The sequence below is a fragment of the Sycon ciliatum genome, chromosome 10, assembly GCF_964019385.1.
Source record: "Sycon ciliatum chromosome 10, ocSycCili1.1, whole genome shotgun sequence".
Lineage (NCBI taxonomy): Eukaryota > Metazoa > Porifera > Calcarea > Leucosolenida > Sycettidae > Sycon > Sycon ciliatum.
Window position 1 is genome coordinate 12246861 of NC_088652.1, and position 17179 is coordinate 12264039.

General features: G+C 51.4%; 1 protein-coding gene and 1 long non-coding RNA gene across 2 annotated transcripts in view; one reads left to right on the top strand and one right to left on the bottom strand.

Moving 5' to 3' along the window:
- Positions 1-11513: 11513 nt before the first annotated feature.
- Positions 11514-17179, top strand: part of LOC135825979 (mucin-2-like) — a 29135-nt gene continuing 23469 nt past the window's right edge. Inside the window, exon 1 of the mRNA XM_065338614.1 lies at positions 11514-11627. Coding sequence (XP_065194686.1) covers positions 11540-11627 — 88 coding nt within the window. The 5' untranslated portion in view covers positions 11514-11539. The remainder of the gene's footprint in view (positions 11628-17179) is intronic.
- Positions 15109-16815, bottom strand: LOC135825889 (uncharacterized). The gene is made up of 2 exons (XR_010555163.1): positions 16527-16815; positions 15109-16374 (listed from the first exon to the last, which is right to left on the bottom strand). It is a non-coding gene; the product is annotated as an uncharacterized LOC135825889 (long non-coding RNA).

A 17179-nucleotide genomic window follows, 5' to 3' on the forward strand; every position in this document is an offset into this window, starting at 1 on the left:
AGGAGTCGGGCGCTGCTGCACTCCCACCGGCCGACGATGTTCACGTCGCTTCGGCGCAGGACTGGTCAAGACACGTCGCCTACGAGCACTTCGGTAAGCAGGAACGCGCGCTGTTTGCGCGACCGCCCGGCCAAGAGCTGTCGAGCAAGAAGCCGACTACGTACCACCAGCTGGCCCAGCTCGCCGCCGAGAGGGAGCGTCAGGACAAGGCGAAACGAGAGCAGACGGCGGCGGAGAGGATGACGGCGCTGGTCATGCCGGAGGTTCCCGACATCGACGCCATCCGCGAGTCGCTGCGCGAGGGCGACGAGATGGTGCGGCGCTTCAAGCAGCACTGGATCGACCACGAGCGACACATGCACAGCATCATGCACAAGTCGCAGGAGATCCGCAAGCGCCTGCAGGAGCAGAAGGACGTGTGCTTCTCAGTTACCGGGGCGCTGAAGAGCACGCTGGTTTCGGCGCTGATGACGCTCGGCCACATCGACCACTCGCAGTCCACCAACGGCAAGCTCTTCCCGCCCATGGTCGATCATATCCGTCAGCTTGTGAAGGAGGACCCCACTCTAATGGAATCCCTGCTGGATGAGAACGATCCGGACGCCACACCGGAGGAAGTGCTGCAGCGGATCGAGGAGGCCGCCCAGCAGACACCGCCGGAAGACCCGTACAAGATCCAAACGCAAATGCCCAAGCCGATGCCGAAAGCGGACGACGGAGGCGCCGACGCCAGCCTCAGATTGCTCTACATCCTCAGCAATTCATGGCCGTTCCTGTCCAAAGCCGATCGCCAGGAGCGCGACAAGCAGGAGCAAGCGGAAGAGGCCGCGCGTGATGCGCGGCTTGAAGGCGACTTGCAAGCGCGCATGACGGAGAACGCCCTGCAGCACCACGAAGAAGCTCTGGCGAAGGCAGCAGCACAAACCAAGGCGGAGAAGGATGAGACGAGAAAGAAGATATTGGCAGAGGGGAACAAAGCGATCGGCAAGTCAGCTGCGGAAACTAATGGCATCGGCAGTGAAGCTGAACGGGTTGCAAGACAACCCAATGCCTCAACAGAAGGCTTACGTCCTCCCACTGGTTCACAACCATCAAATGCATCTGCCACCGCAATCACTCGCAAGGAGCCGTCTACAGAACAGCCATCAGCTGATGGCGTAGCCTCGGCTAGCGATGGAACGACAAAGACACGTCAAAAATCGTCTGCTAGCGTGAATGCAGGCCGAGCTAAGATGGGAACTAAGAAAGAATGGCAGTCATCTGGCGACAATGTCACCAGCCCAAAGCCAGAGCAGGGAGATACTCGCAATGAGGCCGGTGACGTTGGCGCAGCAGCTAATGAAACGCCTGCCGCGGACGTACAGGAACTCTCAAACACCAGCGTGTCGCCAAGTATCGCGCAGCAGCGGAACGCAAGAACTGAGAGTAAGACCGGCGCCAGGTCAAGTACCAAGCCCAAGACACGTAAATCAAGCTCAGGAGTCGCGGGCCAGCCGCGCTCCAAGTCAAATACGAAAAAGTCCAAACAGGGCGGCGTGGAACGAAAGAAGAAAGGAGCGTCAAAGGACCTGAAACCAGCGCCCAAGAAGAAGAAGAGCACATCCAAACCACCCGCCAAGAAAGGACAAGCAGTGAATGAGCAGGCTGATACCCGCTCCACAGACACTAGTCCTCTAGCTCCAGGCGTGACTCTAGACCCGACCGGCGTCCCAACTCTGGCCCTGGACGACTGACGCATGCATGCTCAATGCGTACGCAGGTCACAGTCCTGACGGATAGCCGATGCACTGTGTGCAGTTGGCACGAGCGGCACGGAATTCTTCTTCCCCGACCCCTACCCGATCCTTTCCCGGCCGCTGGTCAGGCTTGTGCAAGAGCGCGTGTGCAGTACGCTGTGTCTTTGGAACTCATCCGTGTGTTATTACCGCAGGCAGTTGTAAGCTCGTGTGTTCATATGGACATGCCTTGTGCATGCACAGTTGGGCGAGGTGACGTCCGCCCTTAAAAGTACACATCTCACACCCCGGCTGGACCAGTCCCGGTTTCATCGCTGTACCTGTACTTGAGCATGCCCACCATATCCAGGGTGTCAAGGGAGTGCAAGTTGGGGGCGTGAGATATGTACTTTGGCCAGGATTTTCATCAAGCACATCTGCATTACATCGTCTGGTAGATGCTATTCTATTGAATTTGCAAGCCGCCACCCAAGCCACTCTCGCCTTTTGAGATCATCCCTTTCTGCCACCTAGCTAGTAACTAACTGTTTTCTCACCAATCCTGTTTGGATGTAGCAGTTGCACAGTTCTCACCCCCACCCCCACCCTGTACCCCGGCCTCCTCCCGTACTGCCGTATCCCGCCAGGTCTTGTTTACGCTCACCCCGAGGGCACTAATGAGCACTATGCAATACACACTGTCATAATTCCAAACTGAAACCAGAGGAGGGTGATCTGGTTTTGGAAAAAATGTCTTCATATCAAACCCGTTGGGCCTTATCATTTGTGGGTGGAATTGGGGCAATAGCCCCCCCCCCCCCCCCCCCCCCTGGACCTCTCTCTCTCCTATCACCACCACTAAGAATCTGTGGACTCGGTTTTACTACCACGGAAGGTGCCATCGGCGGCAGTGTAGACATTGACGCTCGGTCAGCGACTCTGGCGGTGAACATACTGAAGCACTCACTCGGCAGTCTGTGGATTAACTGGATACGTCTGCCTCACTTCAACTTGTAAGGTGCATGTACATGTACTTGTAATATCAAGAGTCATAGCTCACCAACATTATAACACCGTTTAGCTCAAGATCGCAAACACAAGATACATGGCATCAAGAGTACCCAGCGTGATCATAACCATTTTGTACCAGCCAGACTGTCTTGATGACATGTACATTGTGCATGTAGGGAAAGGGTTCATACTTTGTATTCGCAAGTTGCAACAATTAAGCTATAGCCGGCTTGTGCCTTGTACAGTTGTTCTGTGTGATATGCTGTGCCTCCGTGCTACTGAGCGCTCTCAGCACACTGGGTGCGTTCCAACGCCGGCACGGTCATGTACGGAGAGCCAATTAGGCTTCCGCGGAATATGCCGGCTTGATTTCGGGAATTATCGGTCTGATTTTTAAAACGGGAATTATTGGCAGTTTTTGTGGAATAGAAAGGAAAAGGACATATGGAAACGAGTTAAGAGTAACTCTCCACCACTGTAACTAGATACTATAATTATACAGTCAGAAAGTGCAACAACTAGGCACAAAGCTGACAGAGTACTGAGACATTCGACGTCCTGACACCTAGCTTCAACACATCTCCGTAGCGCTAACCGACAGCCTAGTTGTTGCACTTTCTGACTGTATATAGTATCTAGTTACAGTGGTGGAGAGTTACTCTTAACTCGTTTCCATATGTCCTTTTCCTTTCTACTTTTATTATTGGCTCAATACCCGAGTTTTGTGGAATAATCGGTAAAATTTGAGCAATGCCCCCGTTTTTCATTTATAACACCCTGATTTGCACCAAAAAGCTTGTGGTCCTGCAGTTGTTCGCCCTGTCTTTCAAAAAAAGAAAGAAAAAAAGGTTCCAGCCGACTCAGCCGAGTCTCTCACGATCACGCGAACCGTGATTTTTTTGCCCGTACAAGTGGCAACAATACCCGTACGCGGTACGGTATCTGCAAAAAAGGGCAGAAGATGCATGGCTGACGCCCTTCGCTCGGATCACCGGGAGCTGGCGCCATGGCCCCTGTTCTCGACCTGGCCCGAGTCAGAAAAGGGTGCATCCAGCTGGCTCCTCGGCTCCCAAGCCTCTGCGTGTGCAGAAGCCGCTGAATGTGAGTCACACCCTGTCGTGCCCGTTTGGTGGCTTCCCGACGCTGCGACATAACGAGGTGAGGGACATCACCGCCAGAGCTCTAAGGCAGGTCGCTCATAACGTGACGGTGGAACCCCACCTCCAGCCCGTCACCGGAGAGACCTTCCGCCATGGCACTGATCTCGGACACCGTCCTCCAAGCCCGAGACAATGGTTCTGTTGTAGCAACATGCCTGTTAGATATGAGTAAAGCCTTCGACAAGGTGAAGCATGCCACCCTCATCCAGGACTTGTTCAGCATCGGTATCTCCGGCACAGCCCTGAAATGGTTTCGGGACTATCTGTCTGGGCGCCATCAACGCGTTCGTATGGGCTCCCGACTGGGCAGAACTGTGCCGTGCACTTGTGGTGTGCCGCAGGGCTCTGTACTAGGACGCATGCTGTTCTCCATATACACCAGAGATTTCCCCTCTGAATCTGCGCCGGCATCATCACTGCAGTTTGCGGACGACATCGCCGTGACATGTGCAAGACGGACAGCGCAAGAGGTGTCTGATGCGCTCAGCTTGGCGGTTACCGCCCTCTCAAATTGGCTGGACGCTCGTGGTCTTGTATTAAATGCAAAGAAGAGCAATGTATTGGTTTTTACCAGCAGCAGTGGGCAGCAGCCGGACGTGGTTGTACGCTGTCGAAATGATGTCCTTCCGCACACCACCAGCGCGAAATACCTCGGCATCTTGATCGATGAACGAATGGCCTGCCAACCGCAAGTTGACCGGTGCATCTCACGCACTGCTAGGAAGATCGGTAGTCTGTGGCGGGCGCGACGCTGCCTCACTCTAGCTAGTCGAAGCAAGTACTTCCTATCTGTCATCATGCCGGATTTGATATATGGATCGTCAGCATATGGCTCTGGCTTGACCCACAACCAGCTAAACCGCTTGCAGGTGGCCCAAAACCGCGCAGCAAGGGTGGTGTTCGGACGACCACGATTTACCAGGGCCAGTGACCTCTTAGAGAGGCTCTCTGTTTATCGCGTGGGCGAGGTATATCGCCAGAAACTGCTCGTGCTGGTATGGCGGTGCGTTCATAACCGTGCCAGTCCTGCTCTGCAGGCACTGTTTGTCCGCAACTCGCCTTCAGCGCAGTCTGGGCCTGCAACAACCAATAGCCAGAAGCCGAGCAGGCCAATGCCGACCGGCATCTCGCGGTTGCCTGTTATGGAACCATATGCCTGACACGGTGCGAGCCATGGGCAACATCCCAGCATTCCGCCGAGCTGCCATTCCCTACACGTTGTAGACTGCTACACAGTTGGTCATACCATGGTATTCAGTACCCACGAACTTTGCAAAGCCGATAATATGATAATGTACCGTGGTGCATGCACCGATGGTACCACCACTTCGTAGACTGCCTCCCGTTCATTTCTGTGCTCCTGTCTTTATTCTCGTCAGCTGTGGCCGTGGATGTTGAATTTATTTTCCTGAGATCGAGAAGTGTTCTGTTTCTGCTCCTATGTCCTTTGTCAGTGGTGCTGGGGGAATGGGAGTCGATGGGAAGACTGCAGCCGTTGCGTTGCCTGTGTTGGCCTTGGGGTGGCAGCTCCGTTGTTGAGGCACATCGTCCAGCTAGGCTAGTCACCGCCAACTAGTCAGTGCAACCTCAGCCAGACAGCCACGAGCTCGCATCAGCTCCATGCCTCGCGAACCCAAAATCAATCAATCAGTACAATAGTAGAACTAGAAGTACCCTCGCCGGCCTCAGCAACTAGATGGAAATGAAGATTTGAAAAGCACACGTACTTGAGAATCACTTGAAAACACTCAAAAACAATACAGGAAGTGCTGCGATAAAGAAAGTCCGATCTCTGCGTTTGCGGGAATCGGTTTTGACCACCCCCCCCCCCAGGTTTGCGTCTGCGTCTGCGGCTGTGAGTGTGCGTCTGGGCTCGCGATAACGTCACGTGATGGCATTTCCTAGGCGACCGTCAAAAACCGAAGAAAACGCAGACGCAAACGCGACTTTTGAACGCAGTGTGAGCAAGAGTACATCATGTACTCTTGCCATAATTCAAGTGAAATGTTTTTATTAAACTCTCAAAATAGAAATGAAAAACGTAAAATGTTTGGCACCTATGAAGTCAGGGGATGGCCCACGCCTGGTAAAAAAACCCAATGAGGAGTAAAAATACAAAGAAAACGAACTGAAAATACAAAAGTAAATGAAACACCATTACCAAAGAAACTGTACTGTATCATGTACACCGTTTATGGCACCAGGGCACATTCAGCAGCCGCCAGCACAGCCGAACCAGACAGATGTCGAGGCGGGTTCCGACGGTGACCACGTAGACTGGCAACCATTGCCCGAACAAGGCAAAAGGAGATCTTCGCCCGTACAAAAGTCATCATAACCGGGAAAGGCTCACGGCGCTTTTCACACAGCTTGCTGGCAATCCTGGCGAAGAGGGCCGAAGCAGCTTTCCCCTGGCCGCCTGTGGTTGCAAAAACCACGGGAACAAACGAGGAATGCTCCACCTCCAGGACTCGCCGTTCATACTTACGCCTCTTCTCCTGCTCGTGCTTTCTGTAGACAGACGGGAGAGTAAGGTTTCGGTTGGAGGGGACAAAAGGGTTAAACACCCGAACATCAAACATTGTCCTCTCTAACCTACTCCCATACACTCCACGTGCTGCTACATCAAGACGAGCATGAGCCTCCGTGTTGGCCGACCGGAGAGGGAATGTTTCACCAAAGAGGGGTTCCAACTCTGGCTCCACGCTGACGTCATGCGCAACCTCACGCAACAGATTAGCGGTTAGATCCCGGAGCTCGTTGTGGCGCATCCCAGTGAATCCTCCGATGGCACATGATAGGGCATGGGTGGTGTCGAAGGGCTTTCCACAGGTGCAGTGAGACGGCAACCGGGGAGGGGTCCAGCCGTAGCGCAGACATAGGGCATCCCGGAAGCCAGCCTTGTGGATGGTAAACTGGAACCGGCGAGATGGCCGACTAGTGAGCCAACTGGAGGCACCTTTCTCTGCGGCTAGATCCAGAGTCCGCCTGTGGTCGTCACTCAGGGTATCTCTGAGGGAGGAGAGGGCCATTGCCTGATCTTGGTGATTAGCTGTGCGTTGGGCCGCCTTGGCTGCCTTGGTGGCAGCAACAACTTCCTCGATGGATTCCTCCTGTCGAAGGAGCTGCTCGACTAGAGGTCTGGTGACAGCCGTAGACGTGTCGTACTGCTGGGAAAGGGTCCCTGGGTTTAGCATTCCCAAACCACCATGACGACACGGAAGCGCCAGGATGGCACATTCTTCCTCGCCGGGGGCCTGGCGACCAGTCAGTGCAGGGAGGAAAACTTGGCTGATGGAGTTTTCCAGCGGTGTTAGGAGGTCCGCGATGGCTGGCATTGTCCTCGCAAGGAATGACCACTTATGGCGGAGACCATGGGTAAGGACAGCGTAAGCAGCCTGAGGTTGAGACGCCGCATGTTTGGCGAGGGTCTGCAGCTCTGTGCACCATGTGTCAACCTTCTGCGACACGTAGCCGTCGCAGAACAGGGCAGAGCCTAGGGCAGCACCAAGATGACGATAGCCGTCCGTCCGGATGTTAACCCCGGTTGTGGCAAACAATTCTGTTGCTAGCGCAAGATGTTGTGGCTTCACGAGGAGAACGGACTTTGATGGGTTGATGTCGTAACCATACCTGGTGCCTCGATCTACTAGGATGGACCACCAGGTGCGCATTCGTCGGAGAGCGCCGGCTGAAGTTGCGTCATCGGCATACCAGGACTGCATGGCCCCAGCTGCGGCGGCTTCCCGGATCAGTGGCACTGTGCCAAGCGCATACATTGGCATAGCCAATGGGTCTCCTTGAGTGGTGCCCTCAGAAGACAGGATCACCTCTTCTCCAACATACAGGTGAGCTGGGGAGCGGTAGGTGTTGATAACAGCTGGCGCGAGCTCAGGACATAGCCGCTGAACATTGCGCAGGCAAACAGCTCTATTTAGGCGATTGAATGCGTTCGTTGCATCCGCGAACAGGACTCCCTCCGTGTGGTCATCATCGAAGGTGGTCTTCACCGCATGAATGGCGGCTTCCACGCCACACTCTTGCCCACCGCATAACTGCAGACAGCCAACAGCACTCTCTACTGCCGAGCCAACAATTTGAAGTATGGCTTTGCCCAGAATGCGGCGGACGACTTCCCCGATCCCGACAGGCCGAACACCTGGCTGCTTGTCCAAAGGCACTAGACGGCAAGCCACATAAGCTTCCAGTGAGATGGGGTCCACATACTTGGTAGCTATTCGCCTGGCACAGGTAACCAGAGCATCGCAGAGTGCATCCGAGGCTGAGCGGAAGGAGGTGCAAATCTTTCGCCAATTGGCTGCGTCCATGCCTGAAGGCCCGGCTGCACCATGCGTGCGCAGCGCAGCTTGGCGAATAACGTCCCTATTGAGTGCCGTGAAGATGACCGGATGTGGTTGGGGCAGAGGCTCTCCGTCCATAACTGCGTCTTCGTTTAGAGGTGATGCTGCTGGATGCTTCTCTCGAAGAATCTCTCGAACTGTGTGGTCACCTATGACATTGTCAAGGCGATGCAGGTCGCCCTTACTGTCGCCGTCAAGCATACGTGTGGCAGAGCCTATCTTTCCATCCATGACCAAGGCGGCAAACCTCCTTGCTTCACTATCGTCTTTTGCACGCTCTTCCCTGCTGAATTTGTTTGTAGCCTCTCGTATCTGTTGTTGGATTGTACGAGCTTCAGTCATCAACTCATCGATATCTCCAGTGTCCCAGCTCGACAGTCTGCGTTGGAGGCAATCAGCATGCTCTCGGCTGTCTACCATACGATATGGCTGTTGAAGCAGTACCTGTGTAGCCACCATCGCTACCTTGATGGACACACCCTCGCCTGCCGCTGCATCACCAAAGCACTGGTATAGACGAGCTATGATATTAACATACTTCTCACCAGTTGCGCCCGATGGGACACTAAACAGGTTCGGGCGGAAGTGAACTGCTTCAGCATACGCTGCGTTGATCACCTGGCGGGATGAGTCGAGATCAAAATTCCCTATGCGTAGGTCACACTCTGCGTTCTGGTAAGGTGGCAAAGGAAAGCGGGGTTCTTCCCTGGGCTCATCGTCCGCCAGTGTCGCTAGGAGAGCTACTTGGCTGTCCGTGACTGTGCCGTGGGTCACCTGATCCCGTACGTGAAGGAGCTCAGCCGAGTCAGCACTGGAGTTAGCAGGGTCTTGTACGGGGGTGCTGTGCCCCGCTAAGGGCCGATTCCCACTACGGTACCGTGAGTGCCGTGCCGTGAGTACCCATGGTGATTTGCTCACGTGAGGGGCAGTTTTGGCGCGAGTTCATTCCGTGGCTCCTGCCGTACCGCGCCGTGGACATTCCGGTGCCGAGGGTCTCTGGGGGGTGGAAATGGCATGCCGTGGTATTCCGTGAGGTCGAATGCAGTGAGTAGTAGGTATTTTACTACTCCCTGAAAGGAAGTTTTTTCTTTCTTTTGTATTTGTGGTACGAAGTTTTTTCTTGGCTTTTGGCTTTTCGATTGGTTGATTCTTGAGCTTTCTCCAGTCATCTCCCCCGCTATTTTCCCTCAGGACCAAAGTCAGAAATTGATAAAAATGGTGATCCGGCCTGCCGACGGAATGCACGGAATGACTGTGCGCAGGTGTAAATCACTCTCAGCTTCAAGCTCGTACCGTGGGGTACACGTGACCTACCCAAATCGTCGGCACGGCACTCACGGTACCGTAGTGGGAATCGGCCCTAAGGGCCGATTCCCACTACGGTACCGTGAGTGCCGTGCCGTGAGTACCCATGGTGATTTGCTCACGTGAGGGGCAGTTTTGGCGCGAGTTCATTCCGTGGCTCCTGCCGTACCGCGCCGTGGACATTCCGGTGCCGAGGGTCTCTGGGGGGTGGAAATGGCATGCCGTGGTATTCCGTGAGGTCGAATGCAGTGAGTAGTAGGTATTTTACTACTCCCTGAAAGGAAGTTTTTTCTTTCTTTTGTATTTGTGGTACGAAGTTTTTTCTTGGCTTTTGGCTTTTCGATTGGTTGATTCTTGAGCTTTCTCCAGTCATCTCCCCCGCTATTTTCCCTCAGGACCAAAGTCAGAAATTGATAAAAATGGTGATCCGGCCTGCCGACGGAATGCACGGAATGATTGGGCGCAGGTGTAAATCACTCTCAGCTTCAAGCTCGTACCGTGGGGTACACGTGACCTACCCAAATCGTCGGCACGGCACTCACGGTACCGTAGTGGGAATCGGCCCTAAATCACTCTCAGCTTCAAGCTCGTACCGTGGGGTACACGTGACCTACCCAAATCGTCGGCACGGCACTCACGGTACCGTAGTGGGAATCGGCCCTAAAGGAGATCTACCTGAGAGGCTGGCTGTCGACAGTTGGAGAGCAGGCGATCGATCGCGACGGTGGGTATTACTATCCTCCGCTGTCGGTCGAGTAGCTGGTTCGAAAACTGGTACGGTACGGGTCACTGACGCTGTGGGCGGTGGTTGTTGAGATGACGGTTGAGACGGTTGGGATGTCGGGCCGGGTGAGCCATAATCGAGGCTGCCATGGTAAACAATTCAACAATTTGGGTTAGCTTCTTGTTGAGTACGGAATGCGGAAGTGACGTTCTTGTTTGGGAAGTAAAAAGTTTTTCTTCTCTCAATTTTGATACACAACGGCCAAGTGCTCCGTTTCCCCCAAAATGCTGCATCACGAGCCCAAAGTGCTGGGTTCGCGGATTGTACCGAAAATGCTCAAAAGTACCGGCATATTACACGGCCGGGGGGGGGGGGGGTACGGGGGCCTAGTTCATGCCGCTTCTCCGAAACTATATGGCTACCTTGCCGCACCCACCAGATGATGGCATTGTACACATGTGAAGAGTAGAGAGATATCGGATATCCCTTCGTAGATCTGTGAATGTGTGATCCCTGATCAAAACAAAAGGTCATCAGGTCATGTACCATGTGTACTGTGTTGTACTTTGCTACTGAACTTTGCGGTGGCATGTACTGTTGTAGACCTATAGCTCTACGACACCGGCCTGATCGAAAGACAAGATGCACAAGGTGAACTCGACTGCGGCGTATGTATGCCGACCCCACATGGCCATCTGCTCAACTTCTCCACGCTCAGTTTTGGCTAGAGGCCTTCGACCCAATGGCAATGTCGTGATGTTTTTTAGTCCTTGGGCTGTGCAATAACAACAACGATAACCAGTAAACAACAACCAAAAGTCCAATCCAGCTAGGTAGAAGACAAAACTAGGCCTCGGATCCAGCAACTCCCCAGCTAGCTACAGTCCTTTTCAAAACTATAGACGCGTACCTAGGCAAAAACCGTTATGCCAGCATCTATACCACATAAAGTCTGTGATCACTTTGTGCATAATTTTTTCCAAATTGGGCGTCTGTTATCCAATCCTTTAGAAACTATATGAGAGTAATTAATTGTGGAGCGATCCTGAGCAATATTCCGAAAACTTTTCTCAAAAAGTTCCAGCCAAATTTGAAATATTTCAAAAACCCTACGCGTCTATAGTTTTGAAATGCACTGTAGGCAGTGTAGCTACATGTAGCTTGTACGGTAATCTTGTTAAAAATTCCCTGGCCACAATTTAATATTACAATCAGTGACGGCTCGGGCACACGACAGGAACCGTGGAGACGGGAGCAGACTCGATGGCGGTGGTACTGCGCTGTTGTTTGGCAGCGTTGATGCTGTTTGTGGCCGGCCAGTGTGATGCAAGAAGCCTCCCCACTGAACAAGGTGCGTCTTGGAAATCGTGTTGTTTTATCAGTTCACTTTTCAAAAACTTTTAATTCAATTCGAATGCAAAGTAGCTGTTGCCAACCACACTCAATGTAATTTACGTAATGTTTCCTGTGCACCTTTGTCATTTTCGTGTTCGTTCAACACACAAATGGGAAAGTCTGCCGTTTAACTCGTCCCGTTTTCACTTAGTTGTGCGGAAATCCGTTTCGAACCTGAACTAATTGGCATTCCGTTTGATAGTGCATGTTGCTCTTCATCGCCCTGAGATGCTAAGTCAGAGCGTCGAATGCGTGTATACGTGTCTAGAATGCAATTTTCATATGTGCAAGGCCTTTAAAAGGTGGCTTGCATTTGCAATGTATCATAGACTGCATATTTAGCATGAGTTGGTGAGCAGAAATACTGAGATCATGTCTGGAGTGCATTCAGTGAGTAGCAGGCCATCTCCATGCACTCTTGTCGCCTGGTGCATTCGAATGCAACTCAACTTTCCCCACCTGCCTTATATGCGATTGATGATCGGTTCTGGACTGCTACTGTACAACCAAATAAGGAGAGAATTTGGGTGCAGGTCGTACAAGGACATAGGTCATTCAATGGCCAGCACATCCAGAAACAGTGGACACAACTGGCTCTGCATGATCTGGATGCAGCGAAGTGGCGAATTAGGCTAGAAAGACAAAGTTAGAGGGGCACTCCGGGAATTTTTTCGGTGGTGTGTTCTCTTCATGGGGGCTTTATATGGCCCCCAAGGAATGGGAAATCGCGAAAACTAGACCCAAAAAGTCGATATATGAAGCCAGGGAGGGCCAAGTTTGTCTCCTCTTTTGATGGTTTGATGACGTCACATGTGCTTAGTATTCAAATTCTAGTATTCAAATTCTCTGCATTTGAAGATCTTAGTTTTTTTTTTAATTTTCTGGTGATGAACAAGGATGCTTGGTCAACATTCCCAAGCTTCACAACTGCGACCATACTCTAAGGAACCTGAAGGACCTCCTGAGGTGCCCCTGCTAGAAGCGCAGCCTGATGAGGGCCAGGAGATTGGCGCGGACAACTTCACTGGTCGACAAGGAAATGACGGTTGGTGTTCCTGCCAGAAATGTGGGGTGATGCGGACGGCAGTCGATTACTTTTGCTGTCGAGAGAGCGCTGCAGCTGTTAGCACTGGCAGCCCTTTGACATGCGTTACACCTGTGTCTGCTCTAGGATTGTAGGACACATGTACACATGTACCTGGCGCTGTCTCACCAGCCGAGTCACATGCTTTAACTGGTTGGTTGGTGTATTTTAATTCGGACAATAAACGGGAACTATAGTCCATTTCAAAAAGATTAGCAATCAGGTTTTGGTCTTAAAAAGTATGAAGATAAGGGAAATTTGGACAACAAAGTACATAGAATGGCTTGTTTGGACACGGCAAATTGTTCTGTGAAGGTATCGGAACAATTGGACCAGCCGTTAAGGAGTTAGAATTTCGGCCAGGTTTCCGGCCTTTTCCCGTGGTTTACAATTTGCCTTTTCTTATCAAAACCCACGATTTATCCTTTCCTTTTTGGCTTTGTGGTTATGAATGCTGTCTGCTGACCATGAAGTTGTGAGTTCAAATCCCAAACTATCTTCAAGTCAAACTTTTTTTTCATTCTTTTGGTGATCACGCTGGTACAAAAAGTACAAGCCAAAGTAGGTTGCTGCGCCAAACGACTTGTTGTTGGAGCTGGCGTTTCCTGCCGAACTTACTGACACTTGACTGGTTCACGCCATGTGAACACACCCACAACACTGAAATGGTGTGAGTGAACACGGAAGTCATTGCGCTGTAGCTACGTGTTGTTGAATACAACGGCACATCGATCGATCGATTTCTGTTTGACAATTATTTTAGTATTTCAAGATTTCAAGATCGCCAATTTATTTGAATTTAGGAGTCAACACCGTCTTCTATCAGCTTTCACAGGCGTCTGCTTTTCTCAAAATGTCGTCGAAGTGACACGGATAGCTTTGCCAAGTCATGGCCTTGGGAATGAGTCTGAGTCGATGTCGTTTTCGTCACACTGTGAGAGTAAATTGCATCGCAGCTCAAAGAAATAGACCGATCCCCTTATTATTGTCTGGGTTCGAGCAAGGGGGCAACTCCGCAGTCGCGTGGGATCCTGCTGCACACACGCGACCAACCTCACCGCGGCTGTGCGTGACTTCTCGCATGCGAAGTGCAGAGCACACGAGATCTACATGCAGTGCAAGCCCGTCTACAAAAAAATGCCACAAGGACTTTTGATTTGAGCTGTTTTGTTTTTGTTTAGACGTCTTCCTTTTTACGACTTCAGGATGCCTTCTCAGGATCATTGCTGCGTTCCTCACTGTCAGAACAGGAGGACGAAGCAAACAAGTCATTTCACTCCTTTCCTCGTGTGGAGCCACAGCGGCCTGGAGCAAGCGGATCCAGGCTATTCCCCGTGAGGAAGGACGTAGTTTTAGGGTCACTCTGAATATTTGAGTTGCAGCGATCATTTCGATTCCGAAATCGAAATCGTTTTGCCCAGCTCTACAAGGACAGGATGAGTCCAGGAAACCAAACAGCTGTCCTACGGTACCAGGTTTGCTTTTCGCAAGAGAGTGGAGTCTGGACGCCCTGCTCCCCATGATCGCAAAACAGTATTTGCTGAGCCTAGTGCAGTTCGGTCATGGAAGTGCAGCGTCTGCATCACGAGCTCCCCATGCTCCGCAAACCAGTATTTTGCTGAGAGGCAACGGCACTTTGAGTTGGAAAGGAACCTGGCTTAGTGCAGCTTGGTCCTGTAATGGAAGTGCAGCATCTGCATCAGGAGTTGGCAGCAAGTAGAGCTCGTGTACACAGTCTCGTGGAGCAGTTGGACGATGTGAGGACTGGGGTGAAGAAAGCCGAAAAACAGCTTACGTACAATAACATAAAGAAAGACTGTGAGCCGCTCCAGTTTCTGACTGGTTTGCATTCAGGTGTTTGGACCGCTCTGTGGGACTCCTTTGAGCCTAGCCGAGAAAATGGACTGCGCCGCGCCAGATCTGCGAAGACGGAAGCTGAGGGACGGCGGATACAGTTGGAGGTGGCCGTAAATCGCCAATGAGCATGTAATGGAGGATCAGCTGCTATTGGCATTGATGTGTCTAAGCCTGGGCCGAATGGAACAGAAGCTGGCATGCGTGGCACAAGTTAACCATCCGTTTCACGGTATATAGCTAGCTGAGCTGGAAAGATGTCTTGTTCCTCCGTTTGGGCATGATCCCCATCTGGGTCAGCTGGCGAGATGTTCAGTCATCAATGCCATGTACTGCAAGACATTCTGCAATGGGGATGAAACAGTTCTATTTTGCCATGCACTTAGGGTTCTCGCAGCGGCACGGCACAAGACCCAACAGATCCTTGCGCTCTTGTTTTCTCCCATGGTAACATTGCCAGTCACAACACCCGGTAGCCAGTCGCAGATGCAACCAAATCAACCAGGTTCTTTTTTTCCAATACTGAAACCAAAGGTATACCAATATTTGCATCGAATGCAGTGATGATTTCAATACTGTTCACTAGTACAACGCATTACCAGACTGGCATATAATCATGATAATATTATCCATTTCGCAATCACTGTCATTGCTTTCTTAGATCTCCAATCATCAATATCGGACCATAAAGTTTTAAACCCTCTACTAGCATCATCTTATATTATTTCATCATTAGTATCCTGCTACTATCCTCCTCTAACGATGAGCTTGAAGAAACGAAACAGCTGTCTAGAGGCGTAAACAATATCTGTCAACGGAAGTGTCCTTGCTGTGCTGGTGTGTTTATGCTTCGTGCATTAGTTCGGCCAAGAGCGCATGATGGTGGCGGGTTGAGGATGTAGTACAGCGAAGTATGACCGAAAGCTCTGTCACGATGTATTTTATTAGGAAGGTATAGAAACGCAAAAAAAACTGTATCTTCATCTTGGGCGTAAACAGCCCGTCTCGCATTAAATATACTAGAAAAATTATAGTTCACTCAGAACATGCAGTCTTCCTAAGAGAGAGAGGGAGGGGGGGGGGGGGGTATATTCATGGGTTCGAAAGAACAGCACACACACTTTGCTGCAGACAGCGGCAAGCTTTGGCCCTCGTGCTTCGAAGAGGGAGCAATCCACTGCGCTACGCTTGCGATTAACAGCAAGCTTCAACTTTTCAAAGGTACGACTCATCACTGGCTCTGGGGTAATGTTCCTGGAACAAATGCCCTATTGCCGACTGAGGGCCAGGGAGCACGCAATCTGCCTTCCTGGGCGAGAACTGTTCCAGCACAAGAAGCAGCACGAATACATGCTGACAAAGACCACCATCACCACCAGCCGACACACAGCACACTGTTCTTCAAACACAATCCACTCCGTCCATGTGTTTGCACTGTCCTACTCTAGCTCTTCACGCTCAACAAATACCACGCACTGCTTATCGTTTTTTTTTGCTTCCTCTGGGTTGGCTAGCCCTTCGACTTGACAAAACAGCGATCACCACTGCACTGCTATCGTCACCTCATAGCAGTCGCTTCCACTAGTGGCTTTTCCTGTCTTTGCAAGGTGTCCAAGGATGGCTGCTGTTGTCACTACAGCCAAATCAGAAGTACTTTAGTGGCTGATGTCCAACCAGATCGTTGGAAAATCGATTTTTCCACTTCGGCGCTGCTGATCGCGATCGCGACTTGGCAGCACCACGGTTACCTTCATAGAAGATGGCTCTGGAGAGGAAAAGGCAGACCAGAAAAAGGTTACTATTGTCTTCAGCACCGATCTCAAGGAGAAAGAAATACGGTCTGCTAAAGCCTAGGCACAAAATAAATCTCAAAAACACGATTCACGATTCGAATATTTCAACAACAACAAAACTCACCTCTGGAGTAACTCCTGTTTGTGGCCCGAGATCGTTCCCTCCTGATCCCGCGCCTTGAAAAATCCTACAGCTGCATCACAGTCCATGTCTCTCTCGGAGACTCTGCTCCTACCAGCAGGAGGTTCAGCACCGCTCGAAGCCATCGCAAACTACTTGAACTCAGCAGAAGATATTCCAAAACAAACCTGAAACACACTGTCAAAGATGCTGTCACGTTCAAAAACTAGCTCGATCGCGAGTGAGGTTGCCCCCGTGCTCGAACCCAGTATAATAAGGGGATCGGTCTATTGGGCACGAAACGAATTGGGACCCATCCCGCTCGTCAACATTTACCACACTTTCGACATGTCCTCTCTGACTCCATATCGATACGAGGAAGAACTCGTTTCTTGTAAACCAGACGTACATGTACGTGCCGACGTGAGTGAGTTGTCATTTTTCATGCTGTCGCGCGGATTATTTCTTCGAGTTCACAATGAGTTTTCCAGCCAGCTCTCGAGCGCGCATACGGTAAGACGGCAAACTCCCCGGGCGATCGCCAGGATTGCTAATCTTTTTGAAACTGACTGTAGGCCCAATGATATAAAGGCGGATGGATAAGCCGCATCTGAAAAGAGAGGACAGGAATTAGAAAATTACGAAAGAAGAAGAAG